The sequence below is a fragment of the Ambystoma mexicanum genome, chromosome 1p (assembly GCF_040938575.1).
Source record: "Ambystoma mexicanum isolate Mex_15411 chromosome 1p, UKY_AmexF1_1, whole genome shotgun sequence".
Lineage (NCBI taxonomy): Eukaryota > Metazoa > Chordata > Amphibia > Caudata > Ambystomatidae > Ambystoma > Ambystoma mexicanum.
Window position 1 is genome coordinate 605,459,613 of NC_090921.1, and position 16,922 is coordinate 605,476,534.

The window sequence follows — 16,922 nt, forward strand, 5'->3', positions numbered from 1 at the left end:
GAAAAAGAAAGGGGAAAAGTGCATGGAAGGGGGAGAGTGGAAAGTGGGGAGCAGAGGAGAAAAGATAAATAATAATAAATACAAATAAATTGAAATGGAGGCAATAAACAATGGTAGTGCAGCCAGCAAGTGCGGTGTTTACAGAAGCAGAACTGAGTAAGTCTGAAAAACCCAGTGCAAGGGGTGGCCAAGAGGCAGTACAGGAGGGTGGCAGGGTGAGCAAGTACCTGGGCCCAGGGGACAGAGGGGGTGGCCAGGTACACCGTGCCAAGAGAGCAGATCAGCAAGGGAGAGGGGGACCAAAGGCAGAAGCAAAGAGGAAGGTCTTGAGGTGCTTCCGGAACCGGAGATGGTTCTCCTCAAGTTTTAGAGTGACAGAGAGGCTGTTCCCGGTCTTCGGCTGGGGCCTCCCTCTGGATCTACCCCAGCTCGTTTCTTTGAAAAACTACTGACCCTGAGGGAGTTGGAGGTAGAGGAGCGAAGAGCTCGAGAGGAGAGGTATTTGTGGAGGGATAGCTGAAGGTATTTTGGACTTAGCCCCAGACTTGTGGGCAATGCAGAGGGTTTTGAATTTAATCCTTGCATCCACTGGGAGCCAATGGAGAGATTTCAGAGCTGGAGAGATATAATACCAGGGCTTGAGGCCAAGGACAAGTCTTTCAGTCCTGTTCTGGATTAGTTGCAGAGAGTAGAGGCAGGTAGATTTAAAAAGAGTCTGTTACAATAGTCCAACCTAGAGAGAACCAGAGCTTGGGAGACAGTGAGGTTCTGGGGGATGGCGAGGAAAGGCAGAGTACCTCTGAGGAGGTGAAGTAGGAAGTTTGACTTTTTAGAGACCTCAGAGATGTGGGCGGAGAAGGAAAGTGTGGAGTCAAAGATGACTCTGAGGTTCTTGGCCTCGCTGGTAGGGGTAGCGGGAGGGCCAAGGGAGGCCGGCCAGAGTGTGAGGGAAAAGGATGGAGATGGTGTGCCGATGAGGAGGATCTCAGTCTTGCTGGCATTCAGACAAAGATCATTGGCCGCACACCAATATTGAATGGCATTTAGGCAGTCAGATGAGAGAGGGAGAGGAGGTGGCCGAGGGCAGCCTGAAAATGAGTTGTCCTCAGCGTAGCACTGAAGATTTGAGCAGAAAATGGCAATGCAGTGGGCGAGAGTTGCCAGGTATTGGTTGAAGGGCCAGGGTGAGAGGTTAAACCCCTGGAGAACCCCACAGTTAGAGAGGAAGATAGATAATAGGAAGGACCCCAGTTGGACCTGGGAGGGTCAATCGGAGAGGAAAAAGGTCAGCCAGGCCAGAGCCTGATCAGTGATACCCAGGTTATCAAGGCGATGGTTGAGCAGGATGGTATGGTTGACCGTGGTGAAGGGAATGTTAGAGTGAAGGTTGGAGAGCAGATCTTTACGAATTTTCAGGAGAGAAGTTTCCGTGCTTCTGGCCGCTCCGAAGCCAGACTGGTGATCATGGAGACAGCCAACAGAATCAGAATGAAGGTTACACTGAGAGATGGCAAGCTTTTCCAGGAGTTTGACTAGAAAGGGAGTAATGGAGATTAGACGATAGTTAGCCGAACAGGAAGGATCAGCTGTGGGTTTCCTGAGAAGAGGATGCACAAGGGAGTGCTTCAGAGGGGAGGTGGAAGGAGCCTGAGGCAAAGGAATGGTTGCAAAAATCGGCAAGGGCTGGAGCGAGGGTGTCCATGTGGTCCTTGATGGTTTTAGAGGAACGGGGATGAACCTGTTTTGACAAGGCTTTCATAGATCAGACTTGTCTAGCAACCTCATCAGGGGAGAAAAGAGGAAAGGAAGAGAAGGAGGGTGGGGGTGGTTAAAGGGAGGTTAGCAAGCACAGACTGAGAGGGAATAGGTGGGGGAGGGGAGGAGAGGGTAGACGGGAATTCCTGGGTTTTTGAGATAAAGTGAGAGGCAAGGGCATTGCAGAGAGCCTGGAAGGCAGTGTTAGGGAGAATTCTCATTCTATGGCCAATTTCCCTCACTTAGTGAGTCCCCCAGCAGCTTTGCTGGATTTCTGGAGTTATTTTTTTCCACTTGGTAAGAGTGTGAGCCTTTTTCCCACTCTTACATGTGTTTTGCCATGTGTAGTTTACTGTTTGTCACAGCGGGCTCTGGAGGACACCACTCCATGAGACCCATTTCTTATGTGTGTTACACAGCACCTTTGGTGCAGTGACACATGGTTGTCTTTTAGACTTCCCACTGACTCCATTTTTCTGGGGCCGACTACTGTCCCCCAGAAGCAGGTAAAGTTGCCATTTACTTTATGTAGTCATTTACTACAGACCCAGTACACCCCCATCTTACATGGAGTACTGGAAAGGGTTAATTCCTATCTCTTTTTGTCTGTGCCTTTCTGAGCTTTGTTTTTCTCTCTTAAAATTTAGACTTTGCTGGTGGCAGTGGTATCTACCCTAACCTTTCTACCGCGATTATATTATGTAAACGTGCTATTGTTTCAGGCTATTATAATAGCCTCGAACATAAACCCGCTTGACCAACTCTTTCTTTTGGCCTTGGTCGGGTTTATTCGCCATTTCTTTTTGTTGGTGTCCTTCTTGTGTTTTACTTTGTGCGGCAAACCAGGTTTGCCTTCTTTGTTCACTGTCTTTTGGCGGGCTTCTACCAAGAAGCCCACCTCTTGGCGCCTGAGTGTCTAAGTGGGCTGAATGCGAGGGAGGGGCGTAGTCACCCCCTGCACAGGGTATCCTTGGAAACCCAAGTCGCACTTTGGCATGATTGGCTGAGGTGGTTGTCCGAGCCGGACAACCCTCCTGCTGTGTGATTGACAGCCAGGCTGTGTGAATGGGGGATTTTCGCATAAAAGGCAGGACTCTTGGGCTGGAAGTCAGTCGCCACTGGAACTGCAAGGAACCGAAGAGAAGCAGAGAAGAAGACGGCTGCTGCAACTACCTAGTCCCAGTGAAGCCCTGCAGCAGTCCTGAGCTATCTACCCTTCAACGACAAGAGAAGATCCAGTCCGGAGTCTTCTTCCCTTGAGCCTGGTGGGATCAACCAGCTCATCTTCCACAGGCAGAGGATCCTCTTCTTGGTCGAAATCTCTGCACACTGCTGTAGTGGTCCAGATAGCCATCTATAGAGCCTCTCCTGTTTTAAAGGAGCGCATCTTTTATTCACTGCCGCTGCTGCTGGCCTCATCCCCGAGTAGTGCAGCTCACTCCAGACGTTGTCCTTCTTGTCCCCACGACTGAAGCTCCAGGAACTGAGAGTCTGCAGTAAACTACCGGGAACAACTGCCGTGACACCAGCTTCTTCAACGAATAAGGTACTGTGTCCAGCTTCGAGGAACTAGGGTGAACCCTTTTCTCCTCATCCAAGGCTTGCCCTTGTCTTCCTTCCCTCTTATAACTTTTGCTTCCCCTGTTGACGATATCCAAGTACTCCTGGCAACGTTGAATCTTGAACTGTCTGACTGTGTGATCCTCAACAACAGGGATCCGGTTCCACTTGACATTGGCCCCGGCCTATTGACTTTTATTTTTCCTTCAGCAAGTGTTCTCTGATTCTGTCTGCCTTGACAAAAGTATTGCCTATGATTTTTTTTCCCGCAACTCTTTTGTTAACTCAGGTGCTAAGTGTAGTTTTACCCCGGTAACATTTGTTTCCGCGGATACGAGTATCTTTAGTAAGACCGAACGGTCATTACTGTCGAAACGTGATCGCATATGTATTCCCAGTAACGTCTTTGGTTTCACAACACCGGTCCGTCTAATCACGAGGTACTTACCTTGAGTTGTCCTGTACCAAGAGAATTGGTTGTGTAGTGTATTTTTCGTGTGATTTTAGTTTAATAGAAGTGAAGCGTTTTACCAACAGATGGTTTAGAAATAAATGTACTTTTACTTTTCAACCAAAAACCTTGAGTCAGTGTTTGCTTGAGTCATAGTAACTGTGGTACTGCGTATAATTTCTACTACTGCTCATTTGCTCTTGAGATAAGTCTGGCTGCTCCTCTACTGCTACCACTTTAACAGTGTAGTACAGGCTTGTACCAAAGGTGAACTTGTATTACAACTTGTAGTCTTAATTGTGTGTAGTGGTCCCTAAGGGCACTACATAGGATTCTGCCTAACAGGCAGAAGGAGGGGTGGAGACTGCAGCAGGGTTGGCAAGCTCCTTGCAGATTTTAAAGAGTTCAGCCGAGTTGTTTGATGCTGCAGAGACACGGGCTTGAATGTGGACTCTCTTCTTGGTGTCGACAGAGTCGAGAATTGCACTTGGAGCAGGCGACAGGCCAGTTTGTCAGAGGATGAACAAGAAGCCCTCCATTTCCTCTCAGCTGCCCTACACTTATGTTTAAGTGTAGCTAGGTCGGAGTCATACCAGGAATTGCACTTGGCTTTGGACTTGAAGTGGATCCTCATGACGGGGACAAGAGCATCAAGAGTATCAGAAATAGAAGAGTAGAGAAAGGACAGGGTTGTGTCTGGGTGTGAGTCAGCCAGAGGGGAGGGGTGTCGCAGCGAAAGCCTCAACTGACACACGCTTCATAGGTCGGATGTCTGAGAAGGTAGGTGGCAGTGATGGGGTGAGCTTGGCTTGGGGGGAAGAGAGTGAGAGATGAGAGGAGAGAGTCAGTGGTCACTCCAGGAGAGCGGACTGGTCAGAGGGATAGAGAGGGGGAGGCCAGAGGAGATCAGGGCATCAAGTGTTGTCCTGCAGAGTGTGTCGGGCCAGAGGGGAGGATAGAGAGGGAGAGGGAGTCGCAAAGGTCACAAAAGAGCAGAGCAGAGATGAGGGACAGGGAGAATCGAGGTGTATGTTGAGGTCACCAAGGAGGAGGAGTTGAGTGGTTGAGGTTAAGGAGTAGGAGAGGTCAGTCCACTCAGAAAGGAAAGAGGTGATTTGCCCAGGTAGCTGTTAGAGTGTAGCAACAGTAAGAGAGTGGCTAGGAGAGATTGAGAGCCTGCAGACCAGGCTTTCGAAAGAGTACATCTGAGTGGGAATGATAGTGCAGGAAAGATTAGGGATACGCCCCCTCCAGGCCGAGTGGATCTGGATGTGGAGAGTATCTTGTAGCCATCAGGGAGGAGAGTGTCAAAACTTGTGACAGAGCTGGCCGTGAACCATGTCTCCGTAAGACCAAGGACATCAAGATCCAGTTCTTCCAGGAGGTGGCATATGTCAGAGGAGTGTTTGATAGCAGAGCGAGAGTTGAAAGTGGCAAGATGAAGAAGGTTGCCGGCCTTAAAACCTTCCGGGGAGGGGTGCAAATCAGAGGTACGCCCTGCGGAGTTGTGGAAGTACCCTGAAGATGGGCAGAGGAGGAGGGAAGAGTGGGCAAGGTAGCCAATGTGAGCTGTAGTTTAGTTACACAGAGATGTACAGTTACAGCTATTCAAATAAACTCTTACACTCAAGGTTTCTTGAATGAACAATTATTAATTTATTTATAAGTCAGTTGGAATAAGCCTTCTTCAGAAGGGAGCAATATAATAGTAACACTGAAATACACTTCATGAAATACACACCCTTAATATCTCTAAATCAGTAGATACCCTTTTGGGATGTCCCACAAACACTACCTACACCCTCAGGTGACTTCAATTGCTAGGGTGCTGGGGACATTAATATATCACTGTTGCATTTAGGATCATATAGTAATAAGTCAAAGGACAAGGTTATTTAGAACATGCAAGAGACCACAAATATTCTTAAGCAGGCAAATACTTTCAGATCCCCCCAATAAGAGTCTTTCAGTGGAAGAGGCTAAGCCAAAGTCAAAAAGGCATAAGTGTATGTAAACTGAAGCACTTCTTTGTAGCGAAGTAGAAAGTATTTGCACAAAGTCTTGAAGTCTTTGAAGAAAGGAAGAATCAAATGTAGGGCCACAAGCTGATTAGACTTGTGAGTAGTAGAAGATGCAAGCAACTCTACAGCAAGAGGTAAGTTCTCTTAGACTTTGTACAGTACCTTTAAAATGAAGATAAGATGCAGATGATGACTCCTGTTCCTGTGCAGCTGTGCAGATCTCACTGTTCCTGGTTCTCAGTCGTGGGGACAAGAGGGAGAACGTCGAGGGACTCCTGCAATGCACTGGCACCGTCAAAACTCGCAACCGGCAAACTTCACTTTCAGTGGTTGTTCATTGTTTCAGCGCCTCGCGTCTACCGCAAATAGCAACACTTTGGTTCCTGACTGTCGAGATGGACGTTTCTTGCTTCTGGGTTCCCGCACTCTGAGGGGGCTCAGTCAGTCCTGCTTCCTGGGGGTCCGGAGGATCTTCCTGGAGCACTAGGCCAGCTTAAAAGCAACACACACAATCTGGTGTTCCTCTCCCTGCCTATACGGTTTCCAGCAGAAACTCTGTGGAAATTCAACCAGCTCTGAGATGGAAGCCCTTGGAGTTGATTGGTCCCACCAACTCAAAGGGAGAAGTCTTCCTTGCAGGGGCTTCTCTGTCGATGCAAACTTGGCGTTAGGGTACTGCAGCAGGGCTTCACTGGGCAAACCAACGGTCCAAGATTTGCAGCAGGTGTCCTCTTCAAGTTCTTCGTCCAATGGTCGACTCTGCCTTCCAAGCCATAAGACTCGCCTTTTATCCAGTTCTTTGCCATTCATTCCAGCCTAGTTGTCAATCACCTAGCAAGGGTGGCTGTCCTTGCCAGACAATCCTCCAGCCAATCATCGCAGAGTGCATTTAGGTCTCCTAGACGACTAAGCACAGGGAGTTTTGGGCAACTCCCTCACTTCCTACCCCAGACACCCTGGAGCCCTCGTGAATACCACCAAAGGCAAAACTAACAATAGGATCAAACCTGGTTTGGCGCTCAGAGTAAATCTCAAGAAGGACCTTTCCACAAAGAAATGGCAAAAAAAGAAGACCGGGGCCACTTTGACAAAAATGGCACCCATGGGTGATTTACTGCAGCTGCTAATGCAGCCTGCTGTAAAAACACCATGGTAGTTGCAACGAAACCACTGCCGCCAGCCATTCAGTGAGGAAAGGGTAACATAAAAAATGTTACATGATAAGCTAGACAAAGGGGATACTAGGTAACTCCTGCAGCACCCTATTGTAAGATCGTGTGTGCTGGGTCTAGAAAGTTACAAATGTAAGTAAAGTCAAGTTCACTTTATTGCTCTTGGAAACAGTAGTTTAACCAAGAGAAGGCATTCAAACATTTGGGAAATCTCAGACTTCCATGTGTCACTGCACTGAAGGTGCTGTGTGACACAATGTAAAAGATGATGCCTATGGAGTTTCAGACTCCGCAACCAAAAGAAACAGTGTACAAAATCACATTAAAATACATGAGAGAGTGGGGGAAAAAAGGGTCTTGCTCTCTCCATCAAGTCCTCAAAATCCAGCGAAGTTGCTGGGGGTCTCTAAGGTGGATGGAATTAGCAGATTTCTGAGAATTCTCCCGAACACAAAGCCTGCGTCTCTGCGGCATCTAACAACTCGGCTGAACTTTTTTAAATCTGCAAGGATCAGGCTCTGTCCCCTCCCAGGCCCTCTGCACGACCATGGCTTCTCATTTTATCTCTAAAACTCAGGACATCCTGTCCTCTCTCTCTCTCTTACTCTCCCCCTCCTCCCTCTACTCTCTGCTCTGACTCTGCCTCTGGCCCCCTTATGGTCCCCTCCCCTCCAGCCTTCTCTGCCTTGCCTCCGTTCTCCCCCAATGAGGTTTCTAGACAAGTCAGATCTATGAAAGTCTTGTCAAAACAGCTTCTCCCTTGTGCTTCCAAAAGCATCAAGGTCCACATTGACACCCTTGCTCTTTCCCTGTCTGACTTCTGCAACCACTTCTCCACTGGAGCCTTCCTGTCCCCCCTGAAGCACTCTCTTGTGCACTCAATTCTCAAGAAACCCTCAGCCAACCCCTCCTGCCCGGCTAACTGTCGCCCGATCTCCATCACTCCTTTCCTAGGCAAACTCCTGGCAAAGCTAGCCATCTCACAGCTTAATCTTCATACTGAATCTGTTGGGTGTCCATGACCAGGCTTCAGAGCAGCCAGAAGCATGGAAACTGCTCTCCTGAACATCAGTGAAGACCTGCTCTCCAACCTCGATTCTAATACCCCCTGTGTCCCCGTCTTACTTAATCTCTCTTCTGCCTTTTACACGGTCAACCATGCCATCCTGCTCAACAGCTTTGTGATAACCTGGGTATCACTGATCAGGCCCTGGCCTGGCTGACCTTTTTCCTCTCCGATCGACCCTCCCAGGTCCAATTAGGTTCCTTCCTCTCCTCTATCTCTACCTATGGTGTTCCCCTGAGGTCTAACCTCTCTCCCTGGCTGTTCAACCAATACCTGGTACCTCTTGCCCACTGCATTGCCGCTCTCTACCCCAACTTTCAGTGCTATGCGGATGACACATCTCGTTTTCAGGCTCCCTTCTGCCACCTCTTCTCCTTCTCTCATCTGTGACTGTCTGCCTGCTATCCATGGTGTTTCGCCAACCATCTCTGCTTTAATGCCAGTAAGACAGAGATTCTCCTCATCGGCACACCTGCTCCCTCCTTTCCTGTCACTCTGTCCGGCCTCCGTTGGCCTTCTTCCTGCTCCCACCTTTGAGGCTAAAAACCTTGGGTCACCTTAGCCTCCACACTCTCATTCTCTCCTCATCTCTGACGTCTCTAAGAAGTCACACTACCAACTGCACCTCCTCAGAGGTATTCTTCCTTTCCTCCCCTTCCCCCAGAAGCTCACACTCTCCAGAACTCTGGTTCTCTCTAGGCTGTACTACTGCAACAGCCTCTTTCTAAATCTGCCTGCTTCTACTCTCCGCCCTCTGCAACTCATCCAGAACCGGACTGCAAGACTTGTCCTTGGCCTCAAGCCCAGGGATTGTATCCCTCCAGCACTGAAATCTATGTACTGGCTCCCAGTGGCTGCAAGGATTAAGTTCAAAACCTTCTGCATTGTCCACTAGGCCATCTGGGGCCTAGGGCCTAAATACCTCCAACTCTCTCAGGGACAGTTGCTTCTCCAAGCAACAAGTTGGTGGTAGATCTTTCTTCGGCTGGGGCCTCCCTCTGGAACAGCCTCCCTGCCTCTTCGAAACTTGTGAAGAACCTTCTCTGGTTCCAGAAGCACCTCAAGACTTTCATCTCTGCTTCTGCCTTCTCTCTTCCTCTCTCCTGCTGAATTCCTGGCTGAAACTGAAACTGCACTCGTCACCTGGCTACCCTCTGATCTCGGGCCCAGGTTCCCTTCTCGCCAGTTGCACACCTGCACTGGCAACCCTCGCACTTGGATCTGTATCTGTAACCCTACAGTCCACCTACCAGCAATTTGGACACTTGCTGTCTGCACCTACCCTTACCCTTGCACTTGCCACCAGCTGGCCACACTTTTTATTGTTTTATCCCATGTACTGCACTGCCACCTCCCTTTTCCCCTACCCCACCATCCTCCCCTGCATTTGTGCGATTTCAATGTCATCTGGCCTAGTAAGATCGCTGTCTCTGTCTTCCCTTTGTTCCCCGTCCCTTGCCTCGTCGCGCCTTGAAACACTTGTATATAGGCACGTTTTACATGCCATATCATAAACAAAGTTGCAGAACACATGTCTTTTTAGCAATGTATAATTCAGGAGTAGATTGCAATTGCACATTCATTTAAACATGTTTTGTCATTAGCCCCTCATTATGCTATTTCCCCCTATTTTGGAAACCTTGGGTCGACATGGGAATGTCATGGTGTTAACTTGTTTGTCCTTAAACATTTTATTTTTGAACATTATGGAATTGGCCTAATGTTGACTTATCTTTTTTTAAAATTTGTATTAATTTATTTTTTGGGTAGTGATGCGGACGCAGGGAAGTCTGAGATTAATTCTCAACACTAAACTCTGGGCTCAGATGCAGATTGATAAAGCAAGTGAGAAGAGCATACGAATAACCGCTATGGACACAGAGGACCAGGGAGTAAAGGTTTTCCTGCTATCGGTAAGAAAAATGTCTTTGTTGGTAAAACATAGCCAAGTCCCTGCAGATGTTCGGCTTGGCATGTGGGGAACATGCACCCTGTAAATGCAAGTCTTTTCTACCTATTCAATCGCTGTGCTCATAATACCACTTGTAATGGATTCCTTCCTCCCACAGATTCCTCATCTGCGATATCCTATCTGCAGCACAGCTGGTCTTCGGAAAATGTTCTGCCACCAGGGCGAGCAGTGTGGCTCAGCTCTAAACCTCTATGCACCACACGCTGGACATGACTTGAAGCCAGTATATATATTGAAGTGCCAGTATATATATCGAAGCGCCATACCCTGTAACCAATGCAATCCGGTTTTAGCTTTATTTCGACAGTCGTAAAAGCAGTACACAATAAGTACAGCAACATCATAAACACTTGGAACATTAGTAACTTACACTCGAGAGCCAATTCATCGGCTACCAGATAAAATCAGCTTAAGAACAAATAGGTTCCTCAAAAACATTACGTAGGGCAAATACCTTGGCCTTTCTCAAATGGATTTTTCCTGGCCAGCTCAGATGTTTGCAGGTAGCAGCGACAGCCAGTGCATCTGCAGTGTCCAAACACTTAGCCATAGCTTTGCTCAGTGTCCTGCAGGTGCAATTTAGAAACAAGGTCTTCAGAAAACACTTCCTCAAGGGCTTAGTCACTGGACAAAAAAATAGATCATTTTGTACAGTTTCATCCACCTCACCGCAAAGAATACATGTTGCGGGAAAGGCATTGTTCCATCGATGTAAAAGTGCGGCTGTGGGTAGAACTCCAATATGGAGCTGTAAGTACCCAGCCCTTTCCCACATAGAGGTGGCATGATCAGGTACTCTTCGCAGCCGACCCTATCCTTAATGGCAAGATAGCGGGCCAGTTGCTCTGAGACCCTGAATTTCGCCAGGATATCACGTGGGGCCATAGCCCCCGCTGTGCTCTTAATCACTTCCCTGAATGTTGATATTATTATGGTGGGGTTAGACCAATATTCCCCTAAGCCCAGGTGACCCAAATAGCTTTTCACATGGGAAACCTGTTTATAGTGAATATCTCGAATGCAAAAATGTCGAAAAAGAAGTCTACAAAAAAAATTTGAATGTGGATTCTTTTTTTTTTGTTTAATGGGAGGGTTTCCCTCCAACCCCCCCGTTTTTTTCTTTTATTTGCAATTTATTTCTACTAGCTAAGCCCCAAAAAAACATACAAATTAAAAAAAAACATTCAATTTTTTTTTCGACATTTCTGCATTCGACCAAATGTTTTCGACTTTTTAACTGGATACCTGGGCAACCCAGTGCAAAGAGTGGCTCCCTTCCTGGGACAGCACATCCATAACCACCTCTTTATATTTGCGCATGTGATTATTTGACCAATAACAGGCCCAGTAGAGCACCAGGCGCAATTTGCAGATCTTCTCAAACCCTTCTAGCCGGTCTCCGCCACTGCAAGGGGCTGGGCCTCTGCATGAACCCAGATTTCTTCCCCGTACAATGCTGTCTGACGGGCTTGTGCTTTATAAGCCTCCAACGAGACCTGTACTGCTCCATTCCCCTGCTCATTAGTGAATCTAGCAAGGGCACCACTGTACCTTATCAACGTTAACTTAGCCTCTCAACCTGCATATTCCAGCGACATGACACCATGACTCTCAGACCTAAATAATCGTACGACTGGATGTGCTCAATCGTGCCTTCCTCCAAAGAGAGAATTGGGGGCTTCTGCTTCTTCCTGCGGTTGGCATTGAAAATCATGGCCTTGGTTTTGCTGATGGAGGGCTCGTTCCTCAAATCCACAAAGATCTCCAATTGTTTGCTGGCCCTGGCAGGTGTTAGGGAGACAAGTACTGCCTCGTCTGCAAACAGTGCAGGGAACTTCTCACTTGATAGAGAAAGGGCGTCAGTCTGAGCAGCCATATAAATACAGAACAGCTTGGGTGCCAGCAGGCATCCCTGTTGGACTCCCTTCTGGATACCAATCCTGCGGGAGGTATTTCCATCAGCGCCCGAACGGACCACCGCAGAGTTCCCTGTATAAAGGCTGTGGATTGCTGAGAGCAAAGCAGCAGGAATGCCAAACTCTTCTAGCATCTTCCAGAGATGCGCTTGGGATACAGTGTCAAAGGCAGTTCGTAGGTCAATGAACACTGCATTAACATTTGTCTTTCTGAGTACAGAGTATTTCTCACAGACCTATCGGAGCCGGAGGCTTTGATCGATGGTACTCGAGCCCTCACAAAACCCTGCCTGGCAGTGGTCTCTTACTCTGTTGTTCAGGACCTAGTCATCGAGGGCGAATAAGAGTGCCCGGGCAAACGTCTTCCCCCGGCATCTAACAGGGAAATTGGTCTGAAATTAGTAGGATCATCCTGTGCCCCTTTTTTATGTATTGGGACAATTTCAGCTGAAGTCCAAAACCCTGGGTCCTGCATGCTAGCCAACACATCATTGTATAGTTTGGTCAAATAGGGAGCCCGCGATTAACAAACATGTAATCAATTTTACTAGAGATCCAGTCATTATCACAGGTGGGGGGCGGCAGGCCAGTCCCCACGCCCAAAGATTGACCGAGGCTAATAAAATTGACATTTCTTCCACATATTTGTGCTGCCTCCTCGGGGGAGTGGTATTTGCGGGGGGTGGCGGCTATCTTCCTCTGTCATGGCTTTTCCAAGACCCTCATCGGCTCGATCTGAGCATTAAGGTCCACAGTGATGAAAGTTTTTGGGAGGCCAGGGTGACACACCCTGCAGGTCATGATGTTTGTGAACCTTTCTACCATTGCAACCCATCCCCCTTCCCCTTTCCTGGGGCACCGCTGTTATAGAAATTAACAAACAACACAGAAGTGTCGTCCCGCAGTCTTATGTTCAGCGCCAAGACATCAGGCGGGTGCATATCAATCACTGTTACTTATTTAAATAGGGTTGTAGTTACCCAAGTCACTAATCCCCCCACACAGATGCCCCCTTGCTCACTTAGACGCTGGGATAAAGGTTACATAACCCTGCAAATGTGTCGGTTCTAGGGCCCAGGTTTCCTGGAGTGAGAGAACCTCAAAATCTCTAATAAATGTGCCCCTGTCTTTGTCAATAAGGTGCTTATCGACACCAGTTATGTTCCATGACAGGACCCACACCCCTGGCACTAATGTAAAGCTATCTGCCACGCAATGGGATGGATTTGTACGGATCACCGAACCAACTAGATCACGAGTGGGAGCAGAGAGTAGGAATCCAACCCTACACGGGGTGCCCAGAACTTCAGGTACTGTAGCCCAACCACTGGTTTTCACTGATATGGACTAAAAGTTCTTGGATCCCGACAGCGTTAGCACAAGGCACCCTAACAAACCTGCATCTTTCGATGCCTCTGGAGATACTCTGTTTGGCGCCTGGAACCCCCTGGGGTGGAGACTGATGCCACTCAGGCAGAGTCATTTTAATGGAAATCTGTAGGTGGGTCGGCGTAAGCCCCGCTTCTCCATTTCAAGAAGGCCCTTTGTGAGATCAGGATCCTTCACCCTCACTTTAATAGCATCCGTGTCCTGTGGTCCCAATAGCCTCTCGCATGAGACCAAATCACTGATGGGCACCCCCTCCTGTGCCTCAGCCAGTGGCTAACTTTATTCATCAGGCTATCACCCCGCTCCTGCCTGCAATCGTGGTTTTTAGAGACATTCATGAGATAAAAGCAGTCTAGCTGTACCACTCCAGTATCCTGATGGTAGGTGCACAACATATCAACAGGCCCAGTCCCCTCCCCTGCCTCCCAGACTCTGGGATAGTGGCATACAGGGGGAGGCGATTGAAGCCGCAACTACTGGTAGTGCAGGGTTGATTGAAGGTATTGATGGACACATCTCCTCCTGAACTCCCCCCCCCCCCCCCCCCCCCCACCTACCCCCTTTTCCTTAGACACCCCCATAGAATTAGGGGTCCGTAGCATCAAATCGTCCACCAATTTAGTAAGCCTACGGATATCACACTTGAGCTCAGTATTATCTACCCGCATAAGTTCCAGGAATTTAAAAGCATGCTTCTCCAGTATGGAGTCTGGCATGGATTCACATGCTCATGAATATTCCCGTCGTCAGGCCGGGAATCCTCGGTAAAGAAAAAATCAGTATCAGTTTTGTTTCTGATCGGTCTTTCTCAGTAGTAACAAATCACTGGTCTCTGGGTCATACTGCCCCCAGCCAATGACTGCCCTCTGCCTAAGACCCGCCTCTGTCAGCTATCTTCAGATTTTTACCGCACGCCCAAGTGTTGGGAGTCCTCGTGTTTAGCTCTCGAGCTTTTGCTGCGTTTTCGCACTTTTTCAAAGAGAATTTCTCATTTTTCAGTCAAATAGAGCCTCAAGCTCCACCGTCTCTACATCCGATTAACGGGTATCCGTGTCGGATTTTTTTCTACGCCCTTTAAGGGTGAAGATTTCGTCGAGTTACGCTTCTTGGGGGATTCCAGAAGTTTCTGCGGCCTACCCAAACATAGCCCAGGAGAAAGGAAGCTCGACTCCCGGAAAGCTGTTCAGGGTTTGCCCTGGATGCCAGCTACAGAATGTGTTCAAGGAGGACGACCATTCGAAATGTCTCTACTGCCTTCATGAGGACAAAACGCACGTGGAGAAGGACTGTGCGTTTTGCAGCAACCTGTCGGAACGGACCATCAGGGACCGACACCTTCGTCTCTCCAACTGGCTGGAAGGAAGGAGTCCGTCAGGTGAGAAGAAGAAGTCCGAGCGGTCTTCTAAGTCCTGTGAGGGCACCCCGGCGACGGGGGCCCAACAGAAGGCAAAGCACTGCGAGTCCGCGGGCACTGGGAGCGCCGAACAGGTGGAGGTGACCTCGGGGCCCAGAGTCTCCCTGCCTCCACGGAGGGAGGCCTCTTTCAGACCCATCGAAATGACCCTGGTGGAAAAAGAGGGGGGGGGGGGCGGTGGCTATTGTGGACACAGACACAGCATCCAAGCAGGAGCTGATAGAAGTCTTAGAGGGTCTCGACGAGGGCGTCGACGAGGCCCGTCCCCACGGGAGGGATCCCGACGAGGGTGACGACGAGAGTGACGGTGTCACCAGCGAGGATCCTAGTCACCCATCGCGCCCGTCGCTTCTGGAGCCGCAGGATAACTCGGCGGCCATTTTGTTGGCACTACAATCCTTATGTTCGGAGATGACGAGATTGCCCTTACCACCGACGAAGGATCCGGAACTAGGCTCGACGGAGGAACCAGGGGCGGGCCCGGCGGGAAGCCCCCTGAACAAGAGAAGACTGATCCATCCAGCCCCGCCTTCTCAGCCCTCGCGGCCTGCTCGGCCTTTACCCACGTCCCCCGTCCCTGGGGATGACAAGGGAACGGACACGGCCACGACGGGTACCGACAATGACGGCGGTGACGACGGGACGGAGCTCCCATCGCCAGCCCGGGCCTCCCCGTCCGACGAGATTGGATCTTTCCATGCAATGATCGCCAGGGCATCCAAGCTTTTTCAGCTTTGCCCGAAGAGAAGGAAGGAAGGTTTCCTTTACCAACGGCACGAGGCCAAGAGGAAGTCAGTCCTCGCCGTGCCTCTGCTGGATGACATCTGGGACGAGGGTCTCACCCTTCTCAAGAACCAGTCTACGACGCCTGCCAAGAGGGATTGGTATGAGAAGTAGTACCGGGTCCCAGACGCAGCACCTTTGTGCCTTAGGGCACAACCGACCCCTGACTCGGTTGTCTCAGCGGCAGCCAAGAAGAAAGCGGGAGGGGCATGGGCCTCAACGTCAACTTCTCCGCCTGACGGCGAAGGGAAGAAGCTGGACGCAATGGGACGATGAGTTATCTCATCGGCGGCAAATGCCCTCGCGATCGTGGCCCGCTACGACTGGGAGTTATGGTACAAGATCGCCCCCCTGTTGGTCTTCCTACCGGATGACAAGAGGGCCGAGGCCCTGGAGATCTTGCAAGAAGGCGAAGTGGCGTCGGACCACGCCATTACGGTGGCAACGGACATTGCCGACACCGGTTTCCGCCAGCTAGGCAACAGTGTTTGCCTTAGACGACGAGGTTGGCTCAAGGTGACGGATTTCTGCCAGGATGTACAAGCCAAGGTTTTGGACATGCCGTTCGACGGGAACAACCGGTTTGGGAAAATGGTGGATGAGTCCCTCCAAGCCATCAAGGCGGATGTTAGGGACAATTCTCTGTTTAGGCTGAATTTCCTAACCTAGTGAGTCCCCCAGCAGCTTTGCTGGATTTTTGGGGTTTATTTTTTTTTTCAACCAAGAGTGAGACTCTTCTACCCTCACTCTTGGACATGATTTGAGTGTGTTCCTTTGACTCTGGATGTGTTTAATGGGCTATGGGATCTTTTACTCCATAGGGCTTCATGTAATTTTGTGATGTGTGTTACACAGCACCCTCAGTGCAGTAACACAGGGGTGTCATAGTGACCCCCCAGTATAGACTCCATACCCTGGGACTGACTACTGTCTCCCAGGGCATGTAAAGTCACCTTTGACTTTACTAGTCTTGAATTCTGAACAGAACCAGTACAAACCATCATATTGTGGACGTACTGGCTGGGGCTATTCGATTGCCCCGGGTTCTGTTAGTGGAGGGGGCATGTCTCCGTCCCCCCTGATCGAGTTTTGGCTGGTGGCAGTGGATACTACTTTTTATATTCAACTGCGAATATTTCTCTATGGGATTTTCCCATTGTTCGCGGCTACTATATTTATTTATTTAATTACGATAGCCTCGAACATACCGCCGGTTTATTTATTTATTTATTAATTCTCCGGTTGGTATTTTTTGCCAAAACTCGGTTCTAAAATGGCGTTTGTGTTCTCTTCTGTGACTCCAACCCAAGTCAAGCCCTTTGTTCCACTTTTTGGCGGGCTTCTCCACAGAAGCCCTCCAAAGTGGTGCCACTCTGTCTGGGGTACTTAGGAGGGGTGGAGGGGGATTTAGGCACCCTGGACT

At 49.3% G+C, this 16,922-nt stretch overlaps 1 protein-coding gene across 7 annotated transcripts in view; it reads left to right on the top strand.

Annotated features, from left to right (window-relative positions):
• RANBP3 (RAN binding protein 3) overlaps positions 1-16,922 on the top strand; it is a 1,483,781-nt gene that overhangs the window by 1,217,208 nt on the left and 249,651 nt on the right. For all 7 annotated transcript variants that reach the window (XR_011303967.1, XM_069649581.1, XM_069649583.1 and 4 more), the window contains one exon: positions 9,796-9,938. Coding sequence is in view for 6 of the 7 variants with exons in the window: in XM_069649581.1 (XP_069505682.1) it covers positions 9,796-9,938 (143 nt within the window). In the remaining variant the exon portion in view is untranslated. The remainder of the gene's footprint in view (positions 1-9,795; positions 9,939-16,922) is intronic.